This window comes from Lepus europaeus, chromosome 18 (genome assembly GCF_033115175.1).
Source record: "Lepus europaeus isolate LE1 chromosome 18, mLepTim1.pri, whole genome shotgun sequence".
NCBI lineage: Eukaryota > Metazoa > Chordata > Mammalia > Lagomorpha > Leporidae > Lepus > Lepus europaeus.
This window is the reverse complement of record NC_084844.1, coordinates 43,443,153-43,460,427: the sequence shown is the minus strand read 5'-3', so window position 1 is coordinate 43,460,427 and position 17,275 is coordinate 43,443,153. Positions and strand designations below refer to the sequence as shown.

General features: G+C 54.7%; 2 protein-coding genes across 8 annotated transcripts; one reads left to right on the top strand and one right to left on the bottom strand.

Annotated features, from left to right (window-relative positions):
• The first annotated feature begins 147 nt into the window (after positions 1 to 147).
• Positions 148 to 8,632, top strand: IFT20 (intraflagellar transport 20). Of its 7 annotated transcripts, none has more exons than XM_062175663.1 (7): positions 158 to 274; positions 784 to 875; positions 4,919 to 4,949; positions 5,064 to 5,192; positions 7,564 to 7,649; positions 7,940 to 8,043; positions 8,316 to 8,632. In XM_062175663.1, exons 4-7 carry the CDS (start codon positions 5,066 to 5,068, stop codon positions 8,395 to 8,397), a joined length of 399 nt encoding a protein of 132 aa, XP_062031647.1. In that variant the 5' UTR covers positions 158 to 274; positions 784 to 875; positions 4,919 to 4,949; positions 5,064 to 5,065; the 3' UTR covers positions 8,398 to 8,632. The 7 variants fall into 7 exon arrangements, with proteins under 7 accessions (XP_062031640.1, XP_062031647.1, XP_062031644.1 ...); XM_062175660.1 differs by having other exon boundaries at positions 167 to 274; positions 676 to 875; XM_062175659.1 differs by having other exon boundaries at positions 167 to 274; positions 676 to 875; positions 4,715 to 4,949.
• Positions 8,364 to 16,628, bottom strand: TMEM97 (transmembrane protein 97). The gene is made up of 3 exons (XM_062175664.1): positions 16,420 to 16,628; positions 10,944 to 11,088; positions 8,364 to 9,820 (listed from the first exon to the last, which is right to left on the bottom strand). Exons 1-3 carry the CDS (start codon positions 16,543 to 16,545, stop codon positions 9,558 to 9,560), a joined length of 534 nt encoding a protein of 177 aa, XP_062031648.1. The 5' UTR covers positions 16,546 to 16,628; the 3' UTR covers positions 8,364 to 9,557.
• Between the last annotated feature and the right edge of the window lie 647 nt (positions 16,629 to 17,275).

Below are 17,275 nucleotides of genomic sequence, written 5' to 3'. Positions count from 1 at the left end.
CCACTTCCGGTGGCCCTGCCGGCGCAAAGGCCTCTGGATCTTGTAGGCAGTCATCCTTCCCCTCGGGCCTCTGTTTCCCAGCAGGCCCTGTAGGGCGAACGGGTGTGAGTGCTTCCGGTGTCCGGAAGTGACGTTGTGGATAAACAGGTTTTGTAGCCGTGGCAGCGGCTGAGGAGAGGCGAGCCGGCCAGGCACTGGCTGCTGCCCACCGCCGAGAGGAGCTGCCTGTCAACATCAGCCTGGGCCGCAGCGCACCGCCGCTACGGGTGGGCAGGTAGGTCGTGACCTCGGGCCGGGGGGGCAGCTGGGTCTAGAGGAACTGGACAGACCCGCTGTTGAGGAAAGGCTGTCCCAGGCTGAAGGAAACTTAGGAATTCCGCCCGTCCCTTGGCGAGCGTTTCCCACTCAGGTTAGGCCTGGAGCTTGAGCGTGGTCTTAGGAAGCGGGGACTCGTGTAAATCCAGCGGGTTTGCGCAGTAAAGAGTGTCAGGCCCTCCTGACTCTGCCTCGTGCTTCCTCCAACCCCAGGGATGGGGCCCGAGCCCGGTGCCAAGCATGGATCGTGGTGAGGCGTTTCCGCCCTCACCCCCGGCGCTCCGCCGCGTGTGGTGGGAATTGGGATGGAGTCTGATGGGCAGCTGGGAAGCCTCTCCTTAAACCCTTCTCCCGTCTCAGGTGACTCATTCAGCTACCGCTCCCAGGGGCAAGGGATTCATGCCCGGCTGCTTCGCTCATCCCCTCCTCCAGTCAAGCCCCTCTAAGTCCTAGCAAATCCACTTACAGAAACATCTCAACTCAGAACGCAGAGTGGCCTCCGGCTGCGTGCACAGCCATCCAGTCATCCCACAGCTGTCCACGGAGTGCCGACTGTGCAGGTACCGTGCTGGGTGCTAGGGTTGCGGTGATGAACACAGTAGGTGTGCTCGCCTTCCTGGTCCTCTGAGGCAGAGAGGTTTTTTATTTATTTTTAAGATTTATTTGAGAGGTAGAGTTACAAACAGAGAGAGGTCTTCCATCTGCTGGTTCACTCCCCAGATGACCGCAAAGGCCGGTGCTGCGCCTATCCGAAGCCAGGAGCCAGGTGCTTCTTCCGGGTCTCCCACGCGGGTACAGGGGCCCAAGGACTTGGGCCATCTTCCACTGCTTTTCCAGGCCATAGCAGGGAGCTGGATCAGAAGTGGAGCAGCGGGGGACTCAAACCGGTACCCAAAAGGGATGCTGGCACTGCAGGCAGCAGCTTAGCCTACTATGTCACAGTGCTAGCCCCCAGCGTGATTATTTAAAAAAAAAAAGATTTGTTTGTTTGAAAGGTAGAGCTAGAGAATCTTTGATATGCTGGATCACCCCCCAAATGATTGCAATAGTGGGGCTGGGCCAGGCCAAAGCTAGGAGCCTGGAACTCCATCCTGGTCTCCCTTGTGGATGCAGGGGCCTAAGCATTGGGCCATCTCCCACTGCTTTCCTAGGCCCATTAGCAGGGAGCTGGATCGGAAGAGGAGCAGCTGGGACTTGAACTGGCACTGATAAGGGATGCTGGCATCACCCAGTGTGTCACGTTGCCGGCCCCCAGAGTGATCTTTCCCAATGATTATGTCACTCTGCTGAGAATCCGCTGGCTGCTCCTTACTGTTAAGACGTTATTGTGGGGCTGGTGCTGTGGCGTAGCTGGTAAAGCCGCCGCCTGCAGAGCTGGCATCCATAAGGGTGCCAGCTCAAGACCTGGCTGTTCTACTTCCGATCCAGCTCCCTGCTATGGCCTGGGAAAGTAGTAGAAGATGGCCCAAGTCCTTGGGCCCCTGCACCCGTGTGGGAGACCCGGAAGAAGCTCTTGGCTTCAGATTGGCCCAGCTCTGGCCGTTGTGGCCATTTGTAGAGTGAACCAGCAGATGGAAGACCTCTCTCTCTCTCTCTCTGCCTTTGTCTTTCTGTAATTCTGCCTTTCAAATAAATAAATAAAACATATGTTGACAGGTTAAAAAAAAAAAAAAACAATATTGCAGTTCAGCGCCAGCTCCCCGAGTGGTCTCCCTGTCCCACTCTTCGTCTTGTTCACCTGTCAGCCACACTGGCCTTCAGTCCTTGGAATGCATCAGATTTCTTTTGTCTCAGGACTCGTACATAAACTTTTCCTTTTTTTTTAAGATTTATTTATTTGAAAGAGCTAGAGGGGTAGAGACAAATCTTCCACCTTCTGGTCACTCCCCAAATGTCTGCAATGGCCAGAGCTGGGCCAGGCCGAAGCCAGGAGCTTCCACTGGGTCCCCTACTTGGGTGCAGGGGCCCAAGGACTTGGGCCATCTCCCACTGCTCTCGCAGGCCACAGCAGAGAGCTGGATCAGAAGTGGAGCAGCCGGGACTCACATGGGCACCCATATGGGATGCTGGCGCTGAGGCCGGGTCTCTAACCTGCTGCGCCACAGTGCTGGCCCCTGAGCTTTTCCTCTGCTTGAGCTACCTCCTTGCCCACTGCTCTCAGCCAAGTTTTGGGTGTCCTGTAGGTCTCACTGTGACTTCTTCCGAAGGCCTTCGCCGACAGGGCCCTCTGGACTCCGCGCTCTCGTGCGCTGCAGCTGCACACCCAGCCCAGTGTCTGCTCGCCCCGTTACCAGGGTGCGGGCTCCTTGGTTTGCTGTCCGGAGACGTCGCCTTCACTGCCCTGCCCCAGAGCAGGCGCTGTAGAGTTGCTGTCGGGGCAGGGGACAGGAGCCGAGGCGTGTTTGCTCCTTCCCGCCACTTGAAGCTCTCGCAGCTGCTGGTCTGATGACTCGCCTGCTGGCTGCCACTCTGTGTGTGCGTGGAACAGAGCAGGCTGGATGACAGAGGGTCTACAGAAGTCTGCTGCTATGGAAACTCTGATGCCTGAAGTGTTTGGAAGGGGCAGGCGTCGGTGCGGTGGCCAGGCCACCACTTGGGACGCCTGCATCGCGCACCCAGCACCTGGTTCTGGACTCAGCCACTCTGCTTCCGACCGAGGTTTCTGCCGACGTGCACCCTGGGAGGCGGTGGTGACGGCTCGCGATTCGGAGTCCCTGCCACCCACGTGGGAGACTTGGACCGGGATCCAGGCTTCTGGCTTGGGTCTGGCCCAGCCCTGGTAGTTGTAGGCATTTGGGGAGTACCAGAAGCAGATGGAAGCTCTCTCTCCATTTGTCTCTTGGCTTTTGAATAAAAACAAAAACAAGATTTCAGTGGATTTGCGAGGCCAGGGTCGTGCAGACAGCCTGTGGCTGGCCCGCTGCATTGCTCCTTAGAATTTTTGAACCAAATTTCGATGCTTAGGTATCAGATTGCTGTTCCTTCTGGAATTCAGAAGTTCTGGCCCCAGTGAGATCTGTTCTTTCCCAACCATTGCTCTTCCCGTGGCACACCTTGGGGTGCTCGCTCCCAGAATCACCCCATTCAGGAGGGAGCTAAGGCAGGTGGGAGGGGAAACGGGGGAGGCTGAGAGAGGCAGGGAGAGAGGGCTGGGGCTGGCGCAGGGCCAGTTGTGGGTAGCCTCTGGATGACCCGGGTTTTGGAATTAGCTAGATGTGATCAGCATCGCCTCCCCTTTGCAACTGTAAATGCTGTTTTGGTTTTGTGCTTTGAAAGCCAGAGTGAAGGTGAGTTTGCAGTTTCCTTCCCAGAATTGAGGCATCTTGGGCCAGGAATTCAGGGGGCTTGGGAAGGGAGAGCACATCTTGTTGATTGTTGCCTATAAAATAATCCAAACTCTAGCTTGGCCCAGGGAGCTTCCTGGCCTGCTTCTAGCCCCCCTTGCAGCTCCCTCCACTTTCCGCCCCTCCAGGCAGCGTAGGCCTCTTTCAGTGAGTCTGTGCTGCTTTCTTTGCTTGGAGCACCTCGCCCTGGCCTCCTCCCTTGGTGTGTTCTATGCTGACACTTCGTTCACTCCTTTTTGTGTTTCCTGCTAGAAAGAGATTAGTCCGACTTTGGTTCCCAATTCAGGCAAGTATATGGTATCCTATAGCATCCATTTTGGTCAGATTCGTCTCCTGGGTTCTTAACTTTTTGACCCTAATATGTTTTTGGAAGAGATTTACTTATTTGAAATTTATCTTTTATTCACTGGTTCACTCCCCCAAAGGCCATAATGCCTAGGGCTGGTCCAAGCCAAAGCCAGGAGCCCAGAGCTCCATCCAGGTCTCCCACTTGGGTGGCAGGTGCCCAAGCACTTGGGCCATCTGCTGCTGCCTTCCTAGGCTCATTAGCAGGGAGCTGAATTGGAAGTGAAGCGGCCAGGACCTGAACAAGTGTTCTGATGTGGGATGTGGCATTGCGGGCAACAGCTTAGCTCACTGTGCCACAATGCCCACCTCAACCTTAACCTACAATTCAGAGGCAGAGAGAGAGGTCTTCCATCCGCTGGTTCACTCTCTAATTGGCCGCAACAGCCAGAGCTGCGCCGATCTGGAGCCAGGAACCTCTTTCTGGGTCTCCCACGTGGGTGCAGGGGCCCAAGGATTTGGGCCATCTTCCACTGCTTTCCCAGCCCATAGCAGAGAGCTGGATCGGAAGTGGAGCAGCCGGGTCTTGAACTGATGCCCATATGGGATGCTTTATCTCTGGGTACACAGCTGAGGACATGTCAACATGGCCACGGCTCCTAACAGCAGAGCCGCTCTTGACCGCCCTGTCCTCCTGCAGCTCTTCAGTGGTGTTGGTAAAGCACTTAACCCAGTATGATTGTTCAGTTTCCGTGTGTGTCTTTCTCCAGCGAAACCGTGTGTCCTCCAGGGCAGGCGCCATGTTGCATTCAGCTCTGTACCCCCAGCATCTAGCAGTGTGGGCACGTGGTAGGCACTCAAGAAATGTGTTGAGTGAACGATGCCTGTGACAAGCACCTGGACTTTATTCTTTCCTGACCCTTGCTCCTGTGACACACCTCCTCCTGACTGTCACTGTCACCCCTTCAAAGCAGAACTTCTCTAGGGACTCTGGAAGGGAAACAGGTGAGGCTCAGTGGGTGGCTGAGGGAAAGGCGAGCCTTTGGCACATTGGGGTTTACGGCATTGGTGTTTGGGGGCAGGAACGTTGACTGGGGACTGGGACTGGTTTCTTTGCAGCTATGGCCAAGGACATCCTGGGGGAAGCAGGGCTGCACTTTGATGAGCTGAACAAGCTGCGAGTGTTGGACCCAGAGGTCACCCAGCAGACCATAGAGCTCAAGGAAGAGTGCAAGGACTTTGTGGACAGTGAGTAGCACCGGAGAGCACGGTGCCATCCCTGCCTGGCTGCGGCCTGGCCCCTCAATTCCCATGCACCACGCTTGGTCTTCCTGCTGTTTTGCAGTCATTAGTCTCGAGTGTCCCTCAAAGCAAATGGGGATGAGTGGAGGGCTTTTTTTCTTCTTTTAAATGATTTTATTATGTATCTGAAAGTTGAGAAACTGGTTTACTCCCCAAATGGCCAGGCCAAAAAAAGCCAGGAGCTTGGAACTCCATCCAGGTTTCCTCTGTGGGTACAGGGGCCCACACAGCAGCTTCTGCTGCTTCCCCTGGGTATTAGCAGGGAGCTGGATATGAATTGCAGCAGCCAGGGCTTGAACTGGTGGCCACAAGGGATCCTGGTATTGCAGGTGGCTACTTAATCTGCTGTGCCACAGTGCTGGCCCCCTTATTTATTTGAAAGGCATTGCGGCCAGTGCTATGGTATTATAGTGGGTAAAGCCACTGCCTGCAGTGCCAGCATCCTGTATGGGCGGCAGTTCGAGTCCTGGCTGCTGCACTTCCAATCCAGCTCCCTGCCCCTGCACCCACATGGGAAACCTGGAAGAAGTTCCTGGCTTCTGCCTTTGGATTGGTACAGCTCCAGCCATTGTGGCCAACTGAGGAATAAACCAGTGGATGGAATACCTCTCTCTCTCTCTGCCTCTCTTTCTCTGTGTAACTCTTTCAAATAAATGTTTAAAAAAAAAAAAAAAAGGCATAGTTACAGAGTCCATTTGCTGGTTTACTCCCCAGATGGCTGCAATAGTTGAGGCTGGGCCAGCCTGAAGCCAGGAGCCCAGAGCCTCTTCTGGGTCTCCACATGGGTGCAGGGGCCCAAGCACTTAGGCCATCTTCTGTTGCTTTCCCAGGCACATTAGCAGGAGCTGGATCAGAAATGCAGCAGCCTGGTCTTGAACCCATGCTCACATGGTCTGCTGGTGTCACAGGTGGCAGCTTAACCTATGCCACACACCAGCCCATTTATTTATTTATTTAAAAAAAAATTTTTTTTTTTTAAATTTTTGACAGGCAGAGTGGACAGTGAGAGAGAGACAGAGAGAAAGGTCTTCCTTTTGCCGTTGGTTCACCCTCCAATGGCCGCTGCGGCCGGTGCACCGCACTGATCCGATGGCAGGAGCCAGGTGCTTCTCCTGGTCTCCCATGGGGTGCAGGGCCCAAGGACTTGGGCCATCCTCCTCTGCACTCCCAGGCCATAGCAGAGAGCTGACTTGGAAGAGGGGCAACCGGGACAGAATCCGGCGCCCCGACCGGGACTAGAACCCAGTGTGCCGGCGCCGCAAGGCGGAGGATTAGCCTGTTGAGCCACGGCGCCGGCATAGCCCATTTATTTTTTAAAAACAATGTATCTGAAAGACAGAGCTAGAGCTAGAGGTATCCCACCACTCCCTAAATGGTCACAAGAGTCAGGTTAAAGCCAGGAGCCTCCTGGGTCTCGCACGTGGGTGGGAGGAGCCCATGCACTTGGGCCGTCTCCGTCCAGCTGCTTTCCCAGGCACATTTGCAGGGAGGTAGAGCAGCTGGGATTTGCACTGGCACTCTCATGTGGGATGTCAGCATTGCAGGCGATGGCTTCCCCCACTGTGCCCCAACACTGGCCCAGGAGGTGTTTCTAGACACACTATCTTGAGTTTTTGCTCCTAGACCCTTCATCGAGCAGAATCATGGCTTGAGGGAAGGAAATAGAATTATGTCCTCGAGTTTCATTTCCTGGAAGAAATATTGCTCATTGGCAGGCTCTCCATTTTTGGAGTTAGAGATTGTTCCTGGAGTCTTCAGATGCGGCTCAGCAGACTGATGTTTGACAGGAGGTCTCCAGGAGTCTGTCCAAGCAGCCTAGCCCGCCAGTGGCTAGAGTAGGGCACGCCCTAGGCTTGACTGGCATCAGGTAGCTGGGGTTCTATTGCCAGTCTTCTGTCCCTGCTGTGTGCAGGCTGTCCACTCTGCATGGACTTGGTCCTCCCTTAATAAAATGGGATTCCACCACACCAGAGTCATGGAGAAATTAACTGGAGAGTCAGCACCTAAACGTGGTGGGCTCTTAATTCCCTCTCGAGTCTTCTCTGACATCCGGTGCCCTACCTATCTATGGCTAGACCAGAGGCGCTGCTCCCGCCCGGAGGCAGTCCTGTGCTGGTACTTGCAGGCAGGCAGGGTAGAGGCCTGCTGCGACAGCAGGGAGGGGACTCGGGGTGCGTGTGCCCTAGGCCAGCAAGCACCAGGCTGTAGTGACACACACCAGAAGGGACAGTTAGCCATGCCTCTCACCGCTCCAAGGGAGTGCCGAGGGGCAGTGGTTATGCTGAGAAAACAGCTCGTGTTCTGTTCTTTCTTCAAGAGATTGGCCAGTTCCAGAAAATAGTTGGTGGTTTAATTGAACTCGTTGACCAACTTGCAAAGGAAGCAGAAAACGAGAAGATGAAGGTAAGACGAGCATGTCTTCTGTCTCCACCTGGGACCCTGCACACCCAGCCTCTGCCCTCCCGCTGAGGGGGGATGGCTCCTTATCAACTAGGACTTGAATGATGTCTTCTGGTCCAGCTAACCCACTGGACTTCCACGTCAGGGTGCTCTGTCATTATTTCCTTTAATCCTCTCGTTAGCGCCGAGACAGGTGGTTTTATCCTAGAGGAAGGCTTTGGCCTCACCCCCAGGCTGTGGGGTTTCCCTGCTCCCCTCACAGGGCCTGCCCTGCTCCCTGCACTTTCTCCTAGGCCATCGGTGCTCGGAACTTGCTCAAGTCCATAGCGAAGCAGCGGGAGGCCCAGCAGCAGCAGCTGCAGGCGCTCATCGCGGAGAAGAAGATGCAGCTGGAAAGGTGAGTGGCCCGACCCCGCTTGCCTCGCCTCCGCGCCTCTCACTTGCCATCCTGAAAATTCGACTCAAGAGGAAGCTTAGTACACAACAGCCTCTGGTAGTCCAGGGAGCAGGGGCCCGCGGGCGGCCACGGCTCGGGGCGGTGCCGGCTTTCTGGCTTGCGGGTGGCCTGGGGGCTTCTCCCACTGACCTCGCTGCAGCCTCTGTGGGGCTCTGTAGGAGTCAGTCTGGTGACTGCGTCCTTTCTCAGGGCTTCTAACACTTGTTTTTCAGGTATCGAGTTGAATACGAAGCTTTGTGTAAAGTAGAAGCTGAGCAAAATGAGTTTATTGACCAATTTATTTTTCAGAAATGAACTGAAAACTTAATTTTTATAGGAGGAAGGCAAGAAAAAAGCCCCCCAACCCCCAAAAAACCTCTGTCCCAGGTCCCGGGAGACAGTGTCCCGGAAGGCAGTGTGCGGGGAGCTGGTTTCTAAAGGTCCGTGCCCGGCCCCTGCCGCCGAGCACCGCTTCTCACCTCTGCCACTCAGTCTGAACCAAATTCATACCGCTTTGGAAAGAAAAGCAATAAATTATTTTCAACTGGTTTGACCTGCCTCGTTACCTGGCATCTCTGAAGAAGCCCCAAGCCCCCGAACAGACCAGGCAGTGGGCAGCAACCACCTTTATTTGGAGCAGACACACACGCCATCAGGTGAGTTCCATCACACCAGTGGGATTCGTGGACCAACTGGGCAGGAAAGAGGGACCGGTGGGGCCTGGTGTCCACCACCAGTTTTTAGGGCTGGCTTTCAGAACCTGTTTAGGGAGAGCGAATGGGACACGGAGCAGCGCACAGGAAAGCGTGCTGTACCTAGAGCAGGCTGGGCTGGTGCTGTCCGCTAGCCAGATGCTTCGGATCAGACTTGAGAATCAAGGGAGCCAGCTCAGGTCGCCTCTAGAAACATGAAGGCTAAGAAGGTGCCTTTGGAAAGCTTCTCCCAGGATGCAGCAGGTGAGCAGCAGCACCTGCTGTGTAACCCGTTCTGACCAGAAGACACCAGGGCTAGCCTGCAGGGAAGTGGAGCTTAAACTTCTAGCACACTTTCTTGTGTTACCCCCAGGGGAAGAGGCAAGAACCCACCACAGAGCTTCCAATGACTATTAGAGGCGGTAGAGGTGGTTACCAGATTTCAAATTTGAAAATCGCCTGAAACCTCCCAGCCTTCATTCTGCAGTGGCGACAGACTAGAGATCTGCTGTGGTCACGTGACTCAGGAGCGCGCCCAGCTGGCCATGTCTCCCGTGTGTGGGACTTAGGCACACAGGGAGGTTCTCGGCGCCACTGCCCTATAGCCCAGCCCGCACCCATCTGCCCCTCCCAGCGCCTTTGGAAGGTGAGGTTTGACGGCGCCATCACCATCTTGGGCTTGTGCCTTGTCGCCTGGTAGGTTTCACATGCTGCTGAAGACGCGGCTGCTGTTTCTCCTGTATCGAGTCTGGAAGGCACTGCCCCGCGCTGGGCCAGTCTCCCTCATCTCTTCTTTCTCTTCTCCTCAGACTTGTAGTAGGGGTTCCGCAACATGAAGAGCAGTAGTATGAGGGGGATGAGCAAGTAGGGGGCGTAGACAGAGACGAGGACCAGTCTTTCAGCGAGGGTCTCGGGTCCCTGTGCTCGGAAGCCAGCGCCGACGCTGGAGAAGTCCTCAAACAGGAGCGTGGAGAGAATGGGGATCACGGTTGTCATGGTGTGAGCCGCGTAGATGATTGCAGGCGTGCGGATCCACCTGCAGCTTCCTGAGGCGGCAGAGGGGACAAAGGTCAGGGGTGGGTCGTGCAAGGGTGCGCACGGCATCCGCCACCCCACCCTGTGCTCCCCGCCTCCCTCTCCAAGTGGCAACTCAGAACACGCGGCAGCATGTAAAGTCTGGTGACATCAGGGGCCCTGCTCACTGACTGCCCTAGGACCAGGGCTGGGAGTCAGAATAGAGCTCAGAAAAACTCTAGGGCAGCGAGCCACCATCCCAGTTAAAGCTGCTTGGTCTGAACTGCAAGGGAAGGGTGTTCCTGCGCCAGGGCATCTGCTGAGTGATTCTGCACAGGTGGGAGGGCCGGGGGGCTGCAGCAGGAAAGAGCCCAGGTACCAAGGACATGGGTGTGACCGCCTACCTTTGAGAGCCCTCTAAGGAGCACTGCAACATAAAAAGTTGAGCCTTTCAGGGGTTAGCTTGATGCTGTTGCTTGTAAGTTGGCATGATGCCGTCCAATACAGGAAAATAAAAGCCAATGAAATAAATCTTAAAAAAAAAAAAAAAAAAAAGTGGGGGGGGGGGGCGCGGGCCCGGCACTGTGGCACAGTGGATTAACACCCTGGCCTGAAGTGCTGGCATCCCATATGGGTGCCGGTTCTAGTCCCGGCTGCTCCACTTCTGATCCCACTCTCTGCTATGGCCTGGGACAGCAGAAGAAGATGGCCCAAGTCCTTGGGCCCCTGCTCCCACGTGGAAGACCTGGAAGAAGCTCCTGGCTTCGGATTGGCGCAGCTCTGGCCGTTGCGGCCAATTGGGGAGTGAACCATCAGATGGAAGACCCCTCTCTCTCTCTCTCCTCTCTCTAACTCTTTCAAATAAATAAATCAATCTTAAAAAAAAAAAAAAAAAAAAAAGCCAATGACCCATCAGTGGCAGGGGAGCTGAGGCACAGAAGCTTCAAGTGGCTTCTGGTTTCATCAGAGATTTCTGGGTAACTGACCAGACAGCCTGGGCCACACTGATGTCTTTTTATAAAATTGATCCTGTCGCCATAACATCCGATGGGGCTTTCACACAAACTACAGGGACCACCCCACTCTGGAGACATTTTACCACATGTCTAAGACCCAATTTCTGAGCAAGAATGGGATTTCCCCACCATTACCAACCTTTGAAGAAGGCATACGCTGCAATGGGAAAGAATGGCAGCTGAAACACAAGCTCGCAGAACACGAAGGACTTAAACCACTCTGGGGGATCCTGTACCAGAGGGTCTCTGAACTCCTCAGCATACCACTGCAGCAGATTTCTGAACTGAAAAAGAAAGCGTGGTGAGTTAGTGTCACCAGGCCTGGGTAGGCCCGGGGCGCCCAGCCTTCGGGCGGTTGACCACTCTGCCCGCTGCAGCCTGCTGCCGTCCGTGCTGCAGCCCGTGGGGGCACTGAATACACACTCGCTGGCTCTAAGGTCACCTCCGCACCTCTCCTGCCCCTTCTGTGTGCTCTCCCAGATGCGCTGCCCGCTGGCAGCCAGCAGCAGCACCACAGCTCTTGGGGTGTTCGCAAGTGCACACACGGACCTCTCTGCCAATGACATCCTCCTCTGCAGAGACAGGACCGAGGTGAGGACCACCCTGGCACGTTCCCATTCTCAGCAGTGACTGAGCACCAGACTCCAGAGATTTCCACAAAATACAGAAATGAACTGCCTCGTTTCTCGGGGCCGGTAGAGGTAGAAGAGGAGGCAAACCTAACTTCTGTGGAGACGGAGTTTTGGATACCTCAAGACTTACCATTTGAAAGGCAGAGTTACAGATTCAGAGAGAGGTCTTCCATCTGCTGGGTCACTCCCCAGTTGGCTGCAAAGACTGCAGCTGTGGTGATCAAAAGCCAGGTGCTTCTCCTGGTCTCCCATGTGGGTGCAGGGGCCCAAGGACTTGGGCCATCTTCCACTGCTTTCCCAGGCCACAGCAGAGAGCTGGATCGGAAGTGAAGCAGCCGAGCCTCGAACTAGCGCCCATATGGGATGCCAGCACTGCAGGCAGCGGCTCTACCTGCTATGCCACAGTGCCGGCCCCATGGAAACTTTAATACCACAGAAAAGTCCCTCGTTATCTATAACTCCCTCAGTGTAACTTTTTCTCTCAGGAATCCAGTAGCACATCTTGGGTGCTACACTTATAACCACCGTGTCAAACAGAGAGATGCAGGTCCAGACTGACACTGCCATGGGCAGCATAGAGCAGACTCTGATGCTGTCTACCCTGGGCTTTTACAGGACCCCAAGGCCTAGGATCTTTGCTCTACATGGGCTATCTAGAGGTGGTGTGGTCCCTATGACACACAGGCTTTCAAAGCCAAGGAAGTGTAGTGTAGTGGGTAAAGCCATCACCTGCAAAGCTGGCATCCCATATGGGCACTGATTTGAGACCTGGCTGCTCCACTTCCAGTCCAGCTTCCTGCTCATGTGCCTGGGAAAGCAGCAGAAGATGGCCCAAGTGTTTGAGCCCCTGCACCCACGTGGGAGACCCAGATGAAGCTTTTGGCTCCTGGCTTCAGTCTGGCCCAGCCCTGGCTGTTGTAGCCATCTGGGGAGTGAAGCAGCAGGTGAAAGATCTCTCTGTAGCTCTGCCTTTCAAATAAATAAAATCTTAAAAAAAAAAAAAAAAAAAAAAAGCAACTCCAAGGTAAGAATTTATCTTAAAATGGGTAAGAAAACCCAAGGATATTTTTCCTGTTAATTTTTAATCAAAAGATAAATTTCACTATTGTGAAAGAGGCCTCATTCTACAAATATGTTTTAAGCAAATATCCAGAAACAAACATTCTGTTAGCCTAATATTGACTTCAGAAAGCCTCTGGTTGGCTAACCAATGTATTGACCACATGATCTCTGGTTTGTGCTTTTTAAGTTTGAGTTCCTGGTACTTTTCAGGACAGTAACGGAGAAGAAAGCACTCAAAGGCTAAGCGTGTGCCTCTTGGTCATTTGTAAAAAAAAAAAAAAAATTTTTTTAAAGATTTTTATTTATTTGAGAGGCAGAGGCAGAGGCAGAGACAGACACACAGATCTTCCACCTGCTGGTTCACTCCCCAAATGGCCGCAACGACCGAAGCTGGGCCAATCCAAAGCCAGGAGCCACGAGCTTCTTCCAGGTCTCCCACGGGGGTGCAGGGGCCCAAGGACTTGGGCCATCTCCTACTGCTTTCCCAGGCCATAGCAGAGAGCTGGATCGGAAGTAGAGCAGCCAGGACTTGAACCGGTGCCCATGCAGGATGCTGGCACTTGCAGGCGGTGGCTTTATCTACTACACTGCAGTGCTGAACTTTTTTTTGGTGATTTATTTGAAAGGCAGAGAGAGAGGTCTTCCACTTGCTGGTTCACTCCTCAAACGGCCAGGGCTGGGCCAGACCAAAGCCAGGAGCCAGAAACTTCTTCCTGGGTGCAGGGGCCCCACATAGGTGCAAGGGCCTAAGGACTTGGGCCATCCTCCACTGTTTTCCCAGACACATTAAGCAGGGAGCTGGTTCAGAAGTGGAGCAGCTGGGACATGAACTGGAACCCATGTGGGATGCCAGTGCTGTAGGTAGCAGCTTAACCTACTACACCACAACACGGGCCCCCAGGCTAAAAGTTTTATTCAGATTATTTTTTACTTTCTAGATCTAAAAAAAATAAGGCTGGGGGCCGATGTTGTGGTATAGCAGGTTAAGCCACTGCCTACAATACCAACATCCAATATCAGAGCACTAGTTTTACTCTAGGCTGCTCCACTTCCAATCCAGCTCCCTGCTAATGTGCCTGGGAAAGCAGCAGATAGCCCAAGTACTTGGACCCCTGCCATGCAGATGGGAGGCCTGGATGGAGTTCCTGACTCCTGGCTTTGGCCTGGCCCAGCCCTTGTGGCCATTTGGGGAGTGAACCAGCAAATAGAGGATCTGACTCTGCCTTTCAAGTAAGTCTTTAAAAACAAAATAGTAACACTGTAAGAAAATATGTAGGTTTACTGCAGCATTTAAGAAGCTGATGAACCCACTTTATTGCATTTACCTACAGTCTTGCACATGGCCTGCTCACACAGACAGGCCCGTACAGCACGCCAGTGTCCGAGGGCTGCAGGTTGAGTAGCAAAACTTAAAAACATTCTCATCTGCCAGCTCTCGTAATTAATTAGGATTCCGCCACCTGAAGGAGGTCCGGACTGACGCTGGGTGGAAGTGAAGGCCAAGGCCACCCGCAGAATGGGCAAGGCCTTCAATCTCGCTGTGCCTGTGACCAGTCACAGCAGCTCCATCTCAGAAGGTGAGCCGCCATGAGTTACCCTAAGCTCTTTAGATAAGTGGCGAGCACAGATTACTTAATTGAATGTGACTGACACACATCTGGCAATGTTCAAGTTTAGTCTTGTTAAAATCTTGGCTCACACTGGTCATTACTTATTAGTAGGGGCGGCGCTGTGGCGTGGTGGGCTAAGCCTCTGCCTGTGGTGCCACCATCCCATATGGCTCCGGCAGTTGTAGCCATTTGGGGAATGAGCCAGGGGATAGAAGATCACTCTACCTCTGCCTCTCTGTAACTCTGCCTTTCAAATAAATAAGCAAATATTAAAAAAAATAAATAAATAAAAATAAAGTTCTCTCGGAACATTCCTTTTATTTAGGTAGAAAAACAGCAGATGTTAAAATCTGGCATTTTTCAAAGAGAATCTGAGGATAACTTAAGGCTTTTATTATTTTGTATTATTTTCCTCACAAAGAAGCAACAAAATAATGATTGCTATCCCAAAGCAATAAGAGCAAACAGATGCACAGGCCTTCCAATGCAGGGTGCCCTGGGCTAATGACTGAAACATCACCACACAGTTTCTGGCTACAGGCTGCCTACAATGGCCCTTAGCCTTCTGCTGTAGTGTGGTAAAAAAGCTGAGAAAATTTTCACGAAATATACAAATAGGGCCATCACAGTACTGAACACATTTTAATAGCATATTGGGAGCAAGGGAGACTTGTGCAAAGGGTGTATCAGAGGGGAGAAAGAAATCCACACTTTTTTTTTTCATAAGTTTTTCATGAATTTTTTGGAGATCCTTTGTATATATCGACTTCAAAAATTTTTTGTGCCAGTATAAGCTTACTTTTAATTCCATTTTCCATAAACTTTTTTACATCCTACTTGATCCTGTGTGGAGGAATGTATAACAGCCCTCAAAGGTGTTCACAATATAATTCCTAGAACCTGGGACTTTGCAGATCAGAGTAAGGACCTTGAAATGGGGAATTTTCCTGGGTTACCCTGGTGTCCCTGGGAAAGTGGGGCCCAGGGAGACAACACGGCACTTGGTGAGCACTGCAGTGATGTGGCCACGCGAAGCCGGGAGAGACCAGCGGTTCTCTAGAGAGCCCTGGGAAGGGACCACTCTGTCGACACCCCGGGAGAATCATTTCCAACTTCGGAACACTCCAGAACTGTAAAACAAATGGGAGGGGCTGGTGCAGGAAGGCAGCTGTTAAAGTTGCCACGTGGCACACCTGCATCCCACTTGAGTGCGGGGTTTGCGTCCCAGCGACTCCGCTGCTGATCCAGCCGCCTCCTGCCAGTGCACACCTGGGAGGCAGGTAGTGGCTCAAGCCCACGTCGGCAACCTGGGTGGAGTTCTGAGCTCCTGGCTTGGGCATGGCCCAGCTAGCCCTGGCTGTTAAGGGCACCGGGGAAGGGAACCAAATAGATTTCTTTCCCTCTGTGCCTTCTGAGTAAAATTTAAGGAACAGGTTAAGTCACTATGCGATCATTTGTTACAGCAGCGATAGGAATAAACTAGGAGACCGGTGTATGTGTGACTTAGAACCCAATCTGAGTCTCGGGACAGGTGAGGCTCCAGAACCCCGACTTCCCCACCCGGCCGGTTCTGGGAGAACCAAGAAGCCCAGGCTGCAGTCCAATGCTCTTGCCACTGTCTGAGCCTCTCCCATGGGGAGCAAGGTCAAAGGTCCTCCCAGTTATGCTTGGTTCTAGAAGCAAGCCGCGCGGAGATCTACGGGAACGGGGTATCCTGTTGAGGTAGGGTTCTCAACCTCGGGAGGGCGAGGGTCCTGGAGAAGCTCATGAAAGCCACACAGTCCGCCCCCAGGAAACGCAAGGCCCACGCGAGTCTGACACTGGAGCGCGCCGGCCTCCGCCTAACAGGAAAAACAGCGGCCAACTCCAGTCTCCAGGTGGGCAGCTCAGCCTCGCCCGACAGGACGGGGAGTCCACGAGGGAGCCAGGCTCCAGAGGCGCCAAACACAGAAACGCAACGGCAGCTCTGACGTGGGGCACACGCGCGCCCGAGCCCAGTGCGCGGCCAGGTAGGCGCTGCAGGCCCCAGGACAGGCGGCCTCCCGCCCGGGCTTCTCCTCCGGGCCCGGGGGCCGGGAAGCCCTCCCTCAGACCGCCACGGCGAACGCCCCGCCCGCGATTCCCGGCCCCTGACGGCAAACCCCGCCGGCTGGCCAGAGGCGGACTCGCGGGAGCCTTAAACGTCTATGGGAGACAGCGAGTTGAAGCTGGGCAAAGCGGGGCCCGGGGTGCCGCAGAAACCGAGACGGCGCAAGGGCCAAGGAGAGCGGGGAGACGCTGCGGGGCGCCGGCGGCCGCCAGCTCCGCTCACCTCGACCGCGTACAGTTCCTCCGGCAGCACCATCTGCAGGTCCAGGAACAGGGTGATGGGGATGTGGGTGAGGAAGTAGAGGCCCATGAGGCACTCGAGGAAGCGTCTGACCGTCGGAGACCGCATCGTCCGTCCGTTGGGCGGGCAGGCGCCGGCCCCGCGCTCTCCGGCCCACGTCGAGATGGGAAGCAGGGCCGCGCCGGCGCGCCGTCCCAGCGCCCAGCGCCTCAGCTGCCGCCCCGCCCCCTTGAGGGCGCCACAGGCGTCTCCCATTGGCGGGCAGAGAAGCTGAGGCGGTGCGCCGCTGGGGGCGGGACTCCTCTCAGGACAAGTCCATTGGCTCGAGTGAGTCTAGCCTGTGGAGCGCGTGCCCGACGAACGGTTGCCATTGGTCACCGCGAACGCCGCGCGAGCAGGGGCGGGGCTCTTGGCGCGCCACGTCGGTGGGCGCGCGGGCACAGGTGGTTCAGAGCCCGGATGCTGGGGTACCGGTGGGCGCCTTGTGGCGACGGCTTCTCGGTTCCCGCGCTCTGGTCGTGCAGTACTTGCCAGCGCTTACCGTGTACTGGCCCCCGGGGCTTATGGAAGCGGGGCCCCCAAATCCGTGGGGGCAGACGGACACTGCGGGCTGCCTGGGAGGGATCGGGCGGCAGCCAGCCGCGGTTAAAGCCCCAGAAGGGACTGTGATCGATAGGAAGTGGTGAGTGGTTGTGGAGACTGAGGGAGGCTCAAGTATTCATTTATGCATTCAGCAAGCAATGGTCCTTATGCGGAGCCCGGCCTGGCCTGGGGGCTGCCATTTGCCCATGAGAGGGGACGCGGAGTGAGTTCTGGGCACTCTGGCGGCACGTGAGTG

What these genes read in the sequence shown, in the direction of transcription:
- IFT20 (XM_062175656.1), top strand. Translation starts at nt 5,066, where the DNA reads ATGGCCAAGGACATCCTGGGGGAAGCAGGGCTGCACTTTGATGAGCTG. An exon ending in CAGAAAACGAGAAGATGAAG is followed by an intron (nt 7,650 to 7,939) that starts GTAAGACGAGCA and finishes ACTTTCTCCTAG; the next exon opens with GCCATCGGTGCTCGGAACTT. An exon ending in AAGAAGATGCAGCTGGAAAG is followed by an intron (nt 8,044 to 8,315) that starts GTGAGTGGCCCG and finishes CTTGTTTTTCAG; the next exon opens with GTATCGAGTTGAATACGAAG.
- TMEM97 (XM_062175664.1), bottom strand. Translation starts at nt 16,545, where the DNA reads ATGCGGTCTCCGACGGTCAGACGCTTCCTCGAGTGCCTCATGGGCCTC. An exon ending in AGGAACTGTACGCGGTCGAG is followed by an intron (nt 11,089 to 16,419) that starts GTGAGCGGAGCT and finishes TTTCTTTTTCAG; the next exon opens with TTCAGAAATCTGCTGCAGTG. An exon ending in AGCGTATGCCTTCTTCAAAG is followed by an intron (nt 9,821 to 10,943) that starts GTTGGTAATGGT and finishes CTGCCGCCTCAG; the next exon opens with GAAGCTGCAGGTGGATCCGC.